Source organism: Triticum dicoccoides, chromosome 3A, assembly GCF_002162155.2.
Source record: "Triticum dicoccoides isolate Atlit2015 ecotype Zavitan chromosome 3A, WEW_v2.0, whole genome shotgun sequence".
In the NCBI taxonomy this organism is placed as follows: Eukaryota; Viridiplantae; Streptophyta; class Magnoliopsida; order Poales; family Poaceae; genus Triticum; species Triticum dicoccoides.
Genome location: NC_041384.1, coordinates 460,205,489 through 460,218,036, shown reverse-complemented (window position 1 = coordinate 460,218,036; position 12,548 = coordinate 460,205,489). Strand labels below are relative to the sequence as shown.

Below are 12,548 nucleotides of genomic sequence, written 5' to 3'. Positions count from 1 at the left end.
GAGAGTGCTCACAAAATATTATATGCTAAATTATTGTGTTCTTTGATAAAGAAAATGCTTAGCGAATAAAAATCTCCATTATTTTTACAAAATCACACTAACATGAGGAGCAGGTACATCCCATGCTAACCTACTTAAATATTCATGATATTGTTGCAACGCACTGGCAATTATCTACTTTCTTCTGCGTTCCTAAATATAAGTCTTTTTAAAGACTTTAATATAAACTACACACAGATGAATATTGACGTATTTTAAAATGTAGATTCACTCATTTTGCTCCATATGTAGACTATATTGGAATCTTAAAAAAAAGACTTGTATTTCCGAATGGAGGGGGTAGTACATAAAATACATTAGACGAGCGTGTCTGTTTTTTCAGGCACACCACATTACAACAGACCAGTTAAGAGTTACTCCGGGACGGAGGGAATAGTTGACATCATAGGTTGGTAACACCATTTTTTAACACGCCCATCAAGCTGACCAACAGTCACCGGTAAGATCTATCATCATCTATGGCATATGCGTCACATCACATACTTACATATTACAGTATGCCAGAGGGTATGCCGGATTGGTCACGCACCAGAACGCAGATCGACAATCTCAAACCGCAAATTAGGTTTGAAATGCACGTTGGTGCAGGTTTCATATATTGGACCGCCATCCGTCGTCTCTCGGTGAGTATGGAACCCACTCTCACTGCACTCCCTGAGCACATCCATGCCTCCTGGATCTGTCAACCTGAATATACCATAGCTCCTGGAAGGTTTGCAAACAGCAGAAAGACTTTCAGACTTTATTCTACGATATTGTTAGCCAGGTGATGCCTAGCCAGGTGGCATCACCGCGGGCAATTAGGTATAACAATAAAATGAATGACTCGCCACTGCATCTTAACTTAATTTTAAGCAAGAAAACACATGCCTAGTAGGATCGGTGGGAGCAGCAACAATGGCAACAGCTTCTGGTAGCATGACCTGCATAAAGTTGATAGTTCTATGTAAAAAAAGTGATAACTGCATGAAAGTGTTGGATTATGGATGGGCTTAGGCCCATATAAGACAATAATCCCTGGTTAATCTCTAAGGCCCATGCATGTGTACGGCAAGTGGTGGGAAGTGTGGGAAGTTTAGTACCATACTGCTACAGTAAGAAGAGTAAGACCTCTTTATAAGGGCTGCCCCATCACATGCTATTGGGAGCTTGGAAATAGGAGTTGTACACGCCCGCTCCTCCTCCGCCGCCCGCCTCGCCACGACGCGCGCGCCGCGGGTTGCGGGAATGTTTCGGTTCTATGTATTGTATGTGCTCACATGCTTAGGTATCGGTATGAGATGCATACCGTTTTTGCCATGCTTACTGTTTACTCGTGGATTAGTGTGAGCTCCCGACAGATTGTTACACAAAGCCAGCTATTCTGAGATAAGACTACCGCTGTGTTTGGATGTATGTATTTGACCCTGGAATCGTGAATTGGTGTTGTCTAGACTCCAATACGGCTGTTTGGATGGATGATCACCGCATTGACTCTTGGAAACTTGCCTCAGTTCTGATCTCTACTCTCACAATTGCATGCTCTCTCCCTTGTTACCAAGCTAGAGACGGTCCATAATGCTCTCAATTGTCTCGCTCCCGCAAAAGGTGCCGGTTCACTTGCCCCCAACAGAAACGAAGAAAGGGGCAGCACAGAAGAGGGCGGTGACCTCCCACCTCACAACCCCCAGCCGTCTCCCACCGCGCATCCAAATGTGTTGGTTAATTTGGTATTGCATCTCAATGTGTTGGTTAATTTGGTATTGCATCCCAATTCAATTCAGTGGGCTCAATACAGACATCCAAACGAAGCGTGCATGTTTTTATCAATGTTGGCTCGCTAGTGCAAACCAGGGAGAACACAACAATCACACTAACTCAGTTAGGTCATGCTTCTGTAAATTTGCATTAACTTGGCTGGTCTACCCTGCTATAAAGTTAGGTGACAACGTTCAACTAAAGCACTGATGCAGCTTAAGCCCGATATGCCTTAGGCCGTGTACCATACAATATGTGATTTTTCCCATCTGAAGATAAAGTATCGGCTCAAAGGCCTAACAAGTGACAGCAAGTCAACCCCTACTCAATAAAGGATAGACCATGTTTGCAGATGACATGGTGCCTTTTGGAGTTAATATTGGTGAACTTGTGATTGTTTCTATTCAGCATTTTGAGAGCGAACTTATTATTTTATACATTTTATGCCTAGCAGCATACAAGCCCCTTAAGTGGTTTGATCATCAGATATGGCACTGTCGTACCAATACCAATAACTCAAAAGTTTCAAATGTGCGTTGTTGCATACAGATTAAAATCATATTTGTTAGCTACTCTAGTGGTTGAAGGATTCGGCAAATATAATTTCTAGCTGAATTTTTTCATGGAGGATGTCCATGGTATATGAGACTAGGATTTTCATAAAAAGAAGCAATATCCTTAATTCATAAACATCAACAAAACTTATTTAGATACCTGATAAGAGAATTGAGTGTGCAAATCGATCGACGATAGAAAGCATGTTTGTGAAGGGTGAGTCTGGAAAAGACAAAGCAAAATGTCAATTGTTGACTTAACTGTTAAATTACAGAAGTTACTGCATCTAAGCACACTAAGAAAGCATATGCTCAAGTAACAAGTTTTGGTTAAAAAAGATGGATTCCATGCTGCTAAGTTCAGTGTGTTTTCTATAAGAAAAATATTGGTATTAATTGTGCTTTATGTTAATCTTCTTTCACAATCTTCTTTCAAATGTATTAGAATTGACAAACACAATAGTTTTAAATTGGCTGCAGCAATGGCCACAATTGCAGTATATTATTAAGTGGTGGAGGCTGTATTCATGCTTTTATTAACAGTAACAGTGGATATTCAATGGTAACCATTATGAATATATATCTTAAAATATTTATGTTCTTACCTCCCGTGATATATTTTTTTAAATAATGCTAGTTTCAAATCAGAAGACAGGAAAGTCAGATTACACACCCTAACTTCGCACTAAACACTGGATACACTGATACAGTTTTGTCTCATCATACCTATGTTCTTAGACCATATGAGGTAGGCTAGCCATGTGTATTTATTTCATTTACAATATTATAAACCAACAGAAAACTGAATTCGATGAAGTATGGGAATGTTCAGATATCTACATGTATCCACCCTGCAGGGTAAAGTGACTGCTCTGATAATACGGCGTGTATCTCCTCCTCGTTAGAAGCTTGACACTGCATTTGGAAACAGGCAGATTCAGATAGATAAATGGAAGCAAGACACATTAAAGTAAGATGACAAATGATATGTTGAAAGGTAAAATGACAAGTTAAACAACATAATGTCTTTTTTTTTAACCATGCAGTTACTGACATACTGAGTGAGCAGTTCCTTCTTGCTTTGGAATGATCAATGTTGTCACATAATAAGTTCCATCCCTCTGCAAATAAATGTAAAATAAATTAAGACGCAAATGTGAATATAGCAAGACTATCAGTGGTCACATTGGTATCTAATTCTTCTCCCAACTGCACTTACAAATGAAGCACCAAGAATTCCACAGGTCTCTAGATTATTGCTTGTATTCTCCTTTGCAAGTTCCATGAATTCGTCTGTCAATCTCACTGACTGCAAGACACACATACATCAGCAATTTTATCTAAAACTTGAGTGTCTTCACATGCTCCAAGGAAGAGCACACACTCAGAGAAGGGGATTAGAAATGAAAACAGAACGTACTATTTGCATGTCATGCAAATTGCTAGATGCAGAAGACTGCCCAAATGAAGGTGTTGATTGATCATCCACGTATTCAGTATCATGACTAAAAGGAACATCGCCAAAGCTAGAAAGGTCTTCTATCCAAGAAACTATAGGAGACGGAAAGTGGTGCTTCACAGGGTAGGCGCCGATATCGCGATCCATTGTTGTTGGTAGATTAGCTTGGTAGTGGGTGATCTTTTTAGCATCTGCAGTATGTAGATACATCGTTTCACCAGGTGTTGAACGCGTCCTGCATTTTCTGGTAGTGTTTTCAGATCTGCATGAGCATCACATGTCAAAATGTTATGAACTCATAATTGTAGCAGAACTACAGTCGAGATAAAGAAAAATAAGAGACTAGCTGGTATGGTATACCTCCCGCAACTCATGGCTGGGGGCGCTCAGTGGGGCCTAATTCCAACCTAGAAATCAAGAATTGTCAAACAATTAGGAACAGAGAAAAGAGTGGCAGCATTTTACTCATTTATTTTAAAATGTAGCAGCTTCAGGAGATCTCAACAGCAGCAGCACGTGGCGTTAAGCATCAGGTGGTCAAACTAAACAGATTTGCTTTTTTCAATCCTAATAAAGAATGATCAACATCATCTAAAACACATAAAGTAGTGCTGCCATAGACCATGAACCCAGTCACATGCACCACTGATCAAAGCCTCAAACTCACGATCAATGGGGTAACGGTAGTGGCCGTGGCCACATATTGCTTTAGAAGAACAAAAATGTAACCACCTACTCCCTCCGTCCCGAATTATTTGTCGCAGAAATGGATGTATCTATAACTAAAAATATGTCTAGGTACATCCATTTTACATGACAAGTAATTCCGGGCGGAGGGAGTACATAATAATTAGTCTGATTAAGGATCAGCTCAGCTCGACATACTCCCTCCATTGACAAATACTCCCGCCATCCCGAATTACTTGTCGCAGAAATGGATAGAAATGGACTTAACTAAAAATATGTCTACATACATCCATTTATGTGACAAGTAATTTCAGGCGGAGGAAGTATAAGATATTCTAACTATTTTCTGAACCGAATGTATATAGACACGTTTTAGTGTGTATGTTCACTCATTTCAGTCAGTATGCAGTTCATATTGAAATATCAAAAGACCAAAACATCTTACACTATTTGTGAACAACGGAGGGAGTACCAGCAACCACCGAACTACCAAACATGTACGAAGACAAGCCACCACGTTGTTAGCAAAAAGAAAATTAAAAAAGGACAAGCTACCACCTCGCCGAAGGAGACTATCCTTATCTTCCCCCGGCCGGGGCCGGGAAATCTACTAATCTCTGTCCAAGAATTTCGTGGGCCGCCTGCCACCCAGCTAGGGCAAAGCAGCGGCGAACGCACGGAGAAGGGATGGGAGGTCGGGGAAGAGGGAAAGGGCGCTCACCGGGTGTAGTCTGGACTGGAGGAGTTTTGCTGGAGCCGAGAGGGGAAGCCGAGGGGGGAGAGGGAGGGGAAAGGCGAGCAAACGATGGGCGCGTGATGCTGATGCTCTTGTGTTGTCCGACGCGACGCGAATCGAAAGCCGCAGCCGGTTTCAGAACGAGATTGCGTACACACACATCGCCGTCAGAGGGGCCGTGCATGCCATACACATCATCGCCCGTCGCACGGAAAAGAAAAACGAGACATAATTTTGAGATAAGGACGACAAGTCCGAGGCCCGGAAGGTGCCGACGGGAAGCAAAAATGCATCAAAGAGAGAGCGCCGTGGCTGGCGGCGCCGCGGTGCGTTGGGACTCCGTGTCCCGTGTCTGCGTGTCGGCTCGTGTCGACGCGTGCGACGGTGCCGACCTGCCTGTGCCTGACGCAGCGTGGGACGGAGAGGGTGGACAGTTTGCTGGCGTGCGACGGTGCCGACCTGCGTGTGCCGGGCGCAGCGCGGGACGGAGAGGGTGGACAGTTTGTTGGGGAATCGGGAGGCGTCACGTTTGCGCGCTTGTGATCCGCAGGAAAGTTTCAGCTGACACCGCCGTTGATCTCAGATCCAACGCATGTAAAAGGCTGCTGTACCTGCACGCAATTCATAAACTTCTGAGGGGCTTCTTTGCAAAATGTTCTAGAGCCACACCTGGGAGACGTTGGATTGCATCTCAGGCGCGGGAGCGTGTGTCGGTACAAACCAGTTCTGCTACCTTTTAGTGTCAGGAAACGTGAAATCATGCACCATATCATTGAGCAGGAGTTCACCTGATCTTGCTTACAGAGCTCAGTGTGATAGTTTCACACGCTATAAATTTATAAAATACAGGAGTCATATTCATCAATCATCTTTCAGTAGAGCAGCACACGCAGCCTTGTGCAAATCCCTTACGGTAGCATATTACATAGCTAAGAAACCATGTATCCGCAAGTACAACATCCACACGGTCATTTAGAATGTTTACCAATCAACCGGTTGCTTTAACCCCTACATCATCAAAAAGCACCAACCACTTTAACGCGTCTATTTTACATGCCATCCCATCTACTATTCCTTGCTAAGGTGCATGCTAGTGACTAGCCATCTTTCCGGTTACAGAATCATCTGCGGCGTTTGACAAACAATAATTCAGAATCCTTTTACAGTGCCTGATTATATCCTGCTCCCTGCAAGGGAAGATGCAGTCAAATTTTCCAACACTTCTCAATCGACAACAGCAGACATGAAACATGCAGTGCAATCTCCTCCTTAACCCAGTGGAATAGATTATGATATCGCTCCATGATGAAGCAATAGTTATGTCTCGGTGTCCATTGATCCAGTGAAGAAAAAAAAGGAAGAATTAACATTTGCGATCAAGAAGTCTACATTTAAGTGTCCAAATGGTTCGCATGCTGCTGACCATATGTAGAAGCTATGTATTCGTCACTCAAAAGTCTATTTAATAATTGTATAAATTCTGAAACATGTAAAATGATGTTGTCCTGTTGTTCACCTTATGCAGGATGAATGATATAGGTGCACTGTTGACAAATGCATAAAGCTCAGTGAGAACTGCAGCAATCAAAAATTCAGCACAGTGCAATGCATTTTCCAAGGAGAAAGAACTGGTTATATATTACTCACTCTGTATCAAAATGTAAGGTGTTTTAACACTGACTGTCAAAAAATGTCTTATATTTTGATACGGAGGGAGTATTTACAAGTACAGACTAATGAGAATGGGGTGCCACCCCACGTTATAAGTTTGAATAACTATGTGCTGACTTACCATCATGACAGTTTAGCCAGGAGTTTTTCCACCATGCTTTTTTGTTGTAAGCGACTATAAGATTCTGATTCTTTTATTGCGCTTGATACAACAATGACATTACTTGGCGAAGGAGCATTCACCTACAGGACATAAATAGGGTATATAAGCAATTAACAAGCACAACATGCATTAATAATTTACAAGTCTTCAAAAGAGAAAGAAAAACACGATTATATTAGAAGCATACCCATACTCGACCATTCAGTCCAACAGCTATCTCAAATGATAGTTTTTTCCCAAGGGCCTCTAGAAGTGGACATGTTGGGGAACTTAAAAGCCTACAAGTAATCAACATAATAAATATATGAAGGAGAATAGTAATAATAGCACATTACTGAAAGATTATGGCATGCATTCATCTCACATTCTTGCCAGGCCAGTTGATGTTTCAAACGTATAACCACTTTTCAGTTGACCAAATTCAGCAGCTTTTCCACTTGCTGTAAAAGATAGTCCATATCATTATATTTGGATAGCAGTACAAGGAAACAAATATGCAACAGTTTGGCCCAAAACACTGTACTCCAAGATCTTACAGCCATATGAGCCAAGATTCCCAACATGATGTATTTTTTAACTTCTAATTTTGAAACTCATAGAAATACTGAATTATGAAATTAGCAAGTTACCATCCATGCATGAAAGCTCTGGATTCATAATGCTATTTGCTTTCACCATTCTGGCATATATTAATGTACCAATCTGCATGAGAAAACACACAGTAAGTATTTATAATAAGCGTGCATCAAGCTCAAGGAAGGAAACTGAATATTAGGCACAGAAACTGCAACCTTTCGGAATCATTACAAGCTGAGATCATATTTTTAAGGCATATACTCCCTACTTAAGTATAACACCCGCGTCCAGTATTTGACAAATTGTTACAACACAAACATCATTGAGTGCATGTAATGAATCTGAAACTACATAACGGGGCGGCTATTTCAATGTAACGACTGAGGACGGATCGGAATCAACAAACAAGTGAAATTGACCAAAAAATGACAAAAATGCATCACAAACAAAAACAGCTCAACACTTTTCGAAATTTAATTATCAAACCCTATATTTTGCATAAAAACAATCATTTAAAAACGTATGCGCTCCATACAAGATAAACAAAAAACTAAAAATTGCACCATGTAAGATTTCAGTATCTACTAAGATACATAATAATTTGATCCAATCAATGAATTCATGTTAATTTTATAAGAAAAAACATATGATATGCCAAATAGCTACTCAAAGAAAAATAATTTGACTGCAGCGCCTTCCCTGCCATCATTTTTAGACTCCTAAAAAATCACATATGTGCCATGCCATGCGACCACCACGAGATCTGCATGGAGCCTCGCCACATGACCACAACGGAACCTGCGTCGGATGTGCGGTCCACATCTGTGGCTCCCAGGTGGTGAACAGTCTGCAGGGAGCCCCACGCATGCTGCCGTCTGTCATCAGTTGTCACCAAGTTCGGAGGCGTGCAGTACGATGGGCCTGTTCCACGGCCAGGTGGGCGGCTACTGGTACCACAGCACTTTGGACCTTGGCAGCATACTTCAACGAGAAGGAAGGTGTACTCGGAACCAGAGGACAATGCACGGAAGGACGATTTCATAAGCATGTCCATGCATATGTTCGCTTTGTTTTATCTCAGTCAACACTGAAGGAAAAAAATAGACTACGAAAATGAGCCCAAGTAATACTAAAGAAAAAAAACTAGGATTTTGGATATTGCATTTCAATAGGGTAGATACAAAACTAATAGCGACTAGAAGTTAAAATGTTGCATTTCCATGTTGTATGCACTTCATTGGGTTTTCGCTGTTTAGACCCCGGGCCCGGATGATATACTATAAATGCTTCAATGCACTTGAACCCGCAGCCATGACCGTCATCCCCATACGAATCAAGAAGGTTACGGTGATGGCGGCGATGCTCAGTCCATATTGAGGCTGAGGTGGCGCGAATGGCCAACTGGCAAAGGCCATGGCGAGCTAGAGCATCAACAATTGCATGGACCGCATAAAAGCTGCCTTAGCGACGGATTCAAACGCCGGCGACTGTGTGAGCGTCGAAGGCGAAGGAAGATGGGGAGCACGAGCACGTCAGTGGAACTTACAAAACTGATGGTTTTCTGCTGTTACGACCCGTTTTCGTTGCCATGGTGCAGCATTTTCTTCCACAATTTTGCTACCATGCCAACATTTTTCTATCATGGCATCCCGTTTCATTAGTGTATCCCCGTTGCAATGCACGGGCATTTTCCTAGTAACTAATAAAAATGGTTCCTTCTTTGATGGCCAATAAAGGCAGAACAGCACTGTGCGCTTCACACAAAATAACCTATAATTGGAAGGAAAGGTTCTACAACCATTAATGACTCAATGTCATACCTCAAACTTTGGTATGTTCCTCCTTGTACCACCCTCAAATGAAAGAACTGGTAAAAAGGCCAAATTAGGCCCCTTTATGTCCACCAAGAAGTTCTGGAATAACCAAATCCAACTCAGCAGAAGGGAAAGAATCCATAAGAACACATCATACGCATGCAGAATAAATTAATTAAAGTAACATTTAAAATTATGCTTCTGGTCATCGCCCTATGGTAAAATTCGCGAATGCTCATTTTGACTTTAGATACACTCCCTCCGTTCCTAAATAGAAATCTTTTTAGAGATTCCAATATAGACTACATACGGAGCAAATTGAGTGAATCTACACTCTAAAATATGTTTATATACATCCGCATGTAGTTCATATTGAAATCTCTAGAAAGACTCATATTTAGAAACGGAGGGAGTATATTTCAATTGTAATAACAGGAGGATGTCATCAGATCTATAATAAGATGGTTATAAAAGCGATCATAAGACTAGAAATCGAGCTGGAAGTACTTCTAAAGGCAAATGTATACTTACATCTGGTTTGGTGTCAACTACAATACCAAGAACCGCATCTTCTACAGAAGGTACATACTGCCAAAAAAACAAGCATTGTATGAATAGGCAGTCATTGAATACTGAAAAAGCATACTATGCACAATCTCATATACTCCCTTACAGAGGGAGACAAGGTAATGTTTGGAGTTTATCAAACTGATTAACTGTGTTTGGAAAAGCTGAAGAGAAATCAACATGCTCAAGCAATGAAGAGTTGAAACTTGATCCAAAACAAAGCCCGGAACAATACATATACACTGCATACTTGAAAGGTAACTATGAGTCCATGACAATTCCAAATGAATGTTAGTGTGCATCAGTGCTGGAAGTTGCATAGCATTGTATTAACATGACCCGGTCCACAATAGTGGCACTTAGGCTTCCACATTAGTTTAGTGATATTGGTAGCAAGGGTCACAACATAGGAATATCAGCATAAATTTCCTTCAGTCAAACCATGAGCATGAAGTGTGAGAAAAAATAGTTGCATGAAAAAACAGCATATGGTGGCTACAACGGTTTCTTTCAAGCAGAGATAAAATTCACAGATACAATATCCTACATAGGGACAATTTCTAGAGTGTGAAAAAGCATCTATGAGCGCAAACCAGAGGACTCACCCTCTTCTGGGAGTTCTCCACCCAGTACTTGTTGGGCTTGGACAGTCGAAGCCTCCCAGCACTAGTTGCCTGGATAGTGTCACAATCCTGCGAGCCCCCCGAATGAACCGTAAGCCTCGTTACCCAAAATGAACCCCATTAAAACCCTAATCCCTAAACCTCGGACGGGAAAGCCGATTCCCACTTTACAACACGGGATGTTTTACCTGGCGCAGACCGGCGCCGAGCTTGATGGTCTGGTTGGTCATGTCGGCGAGGTCCAGGATGACGTCGCCGGGGACCTGAGCGTCGACGGCGAGGGGAGGCGAGGCGAGGGGGTTAGTCGAAATCCGCGGAGGTAGCGAGCTAGATGCTGGGATATCCAAGGGAAGGATGGAGGATTTACCACATAGCTGTCGACGAGAGCGGAGCGCTGCGGCTTCCTCGACTCCATTGCTCAGGGACGGCGGGCTGGCGGCGTGACGGCGTCGACGCTGGAGTAGGGTGGTGTTGTCTGCGCGGCGCGGCTGCGCTTCTTCGTTCCGATGCGCCTGCCTTCAGGAGTAGATGGGCCTGGGCCTCGAAAACAATGGCGCCGTGTTTGGTTTGGTGTCCTTGGACCGAACTGTGAGGCCCCTTCCTTGTCAAGTGGTGGTATTAACTATGTCAAATTCACCTAAAAAAACTATCTCAAAGGGAAAAGCTTACCTCACGCGCATCCGCCGGCTCCGTGTCCGTTGGATCGCCTGTTGACCAGACGGACAAGAACGGCCCCGCTTTCCGTGTCACGCACGTTCATTTTCTGAAACAGAGCTATTGTTTCAGGATAAGCAATCGTGCAGCTGGCCTCCGTTGACTCGTGTCTCTGGGAGGGCGACGCTTCTAGATTTGGGAGGGCGGCGGCGTTCGGCGACCGGGGCATATCCAGCGCGGTGGCGACGATGATGGGTTTGGCGGTGGCCGACATCGACTCCAGCAGGTATGGATCGGAGACCCCACCCCACCCCCTCCCACCCCCGCATTTCTGGGCGACCACCCTCCTGGCACCACCAACACTAGACACAACCACATCACAACGCCTTACGTCCACGCACACTCCAAGTTTCTACAACAACAATGTTGTTGCGGAACGGTGGCAGTGAAGACTGCGCGACGCGGTCGGAGATGTTGTTGCAAGGGTCTTGTTACAGAAAATTAGGCGCATCATGAGATGTCTTTTAAATTTTTGCAACAAGGGTCTTACTGCAGAAAATTAGAGAATAAGAGTTTTTGCAACAGGGGACTTGTTGCAGAAAATTAGAGAAAACGGGTTTTCGCAACAAAGCTCTTGTTGCGGGAAATTAGATATGAGAAAGTTTCGCGACAAAGCTTTTGTTGCAAGAAATTAGAGAAGATGAGGTTTCGCAACTAGAGTAGCTCCTACACGCCGGCGGCGGGCATATTTTGTGGTGGCTTGGTGGCGGCGCCACGCGGGGCGTAGCTCAGTCGGGGTCGGGTTAAGATTGTCTTGTTTCTGCAACAGAGTGTTTGTTGCGGGAAATAACGAATGGGCATGCGGGGCGCAGACACCGGATGAGACGACTATCAGTTCGGGTATCCAACGACCATCGAGACGACGGATAAAATCTAAACATCGGTTGGCGGACGCGTAGAAGCGCCCTCCCCTATCTCAAAAGGTGCTAAAAAACTATCTCAAAATAACTCAAAAGAAAAAAAAACATCTCAAATTCAAAAATAAAAGAAAAAAAATGGTGGTATTAACAATCCGGCAACACTGGAGGGTCTTGCCGCAAGACAACAAGAGAAGCACTAGCCCTTGCGGAAGATCTTTATGTCCAGCGGATACACATCGCATTAAAACACTCTTCAGCTTTCAATTCATGTAGTTTTGTCCATGAGCTTAGAAACACTGATTCTGCTCTTAGTCTAGGGTTTGATTG

General features: G+C 43.0%; 2 protein-coding genes across 5 annotated transcripts; both read right to left on the bottom strand.

The window, feature by feature from the left end:
* Nucleotides 1-295: 295 nt before the first annotated feature.
* Nucleotides 296-5,395, bottom strand: LOC119268558 (AMSH-like ubiquitin thioesterase 2). 3 transcript variants are annotated; one of them, XM_037550216.1, is made up of 9 exons: nucleotides 5,219-5,395; nucleotides 4,171-4,217; nucleotides 3,772-4,072; nucleotides 3,571-3,660; nucleotides 3,410-3,472; nucleotides 3,192-3,266; nucleotides 2,512-2,574; nucleotides 931-983; nucleotides 296-765 (listed from the first exon to the last, which is right to left on the bottom strand). In XM_037550216.1, exons 2-9 carry the CDS (start codon nucleotides 4,182-4,184, stop codon nucleotides 582-584), a joined length of 843 nt encoding a protein of 280 aa, XP_037406113.1. In that variant the 5' UTR covers nucleotides 4,185-4,217; nucleotides 5,219-5,395; the 3' UTR covers nucleotides 296-581. The 3 variants fall into 3 exon arrangements, with proteins under 3 accessions (XP_037406113.1, XP_037406114.1, XP_037406115.1); XM_037550217.1 differs by lacking the exon at nucleotides 5,219-5,395 and adding an exon at nucleotides 5,056-5,212; XM_037550218.1 differs by lacking the exon at nucleotides 5,219-5,395 and adding an exon at nucleotides 4,943-5,046.
* Nucleotides 5,396-6,046: 651 nt separating this feature from the next.
* Nucleotides 6,047-11,209, bottom strand: LOC119268557 (putative exosome complex component rrp40). Of its 2 annotated transcripts, XR_005133217.1 has the most exons (11): nucleotides 11,015-11,209; nucleotides 10,836-10,910; nucleotides 10,630-10,716; nucleotides 9,989-10,045; nucleotides 9,464-9,556; nucleotides 7,697-7,769; nucleotides 7,432-7,507; nucleotides 7,255-7,345; nucleotides 7,026-7,147; nucleotides 6,750-6,808; nucleotides 6,047-6,420 (listed from the first exon to the last, which is right to left on the bottom strand). XR_005133217.1 is itself a non-coding variant. In XM_037550215.1 (10 exons), exons 1-9 carry the CDS (start codon nucleotides 11,060-11,062, stop codon nucleotides 7,028-7,030), a joined length of 720 nt encoding a protein of 239 aa, XP_037406112.1. In that variant the 5' UTR covers nucleotides 11,063-11,207; the 3' UTR covers nucleotides 6,047-6,420; nucleotides 7,026-7,027. The 2 variants fall into 2 exon arrangements, 1 of the variants encoding a protein (XP_037406112.1); XM_037550215.1 differs by lacking the exon at nucleotides 6,750-6,808 and having other exon boundaries at nucleotides 11,015-11,207.
* Between the last annotated feature and the right edge of the window lie 1,339 nt (nucleotides 11,210-12,548).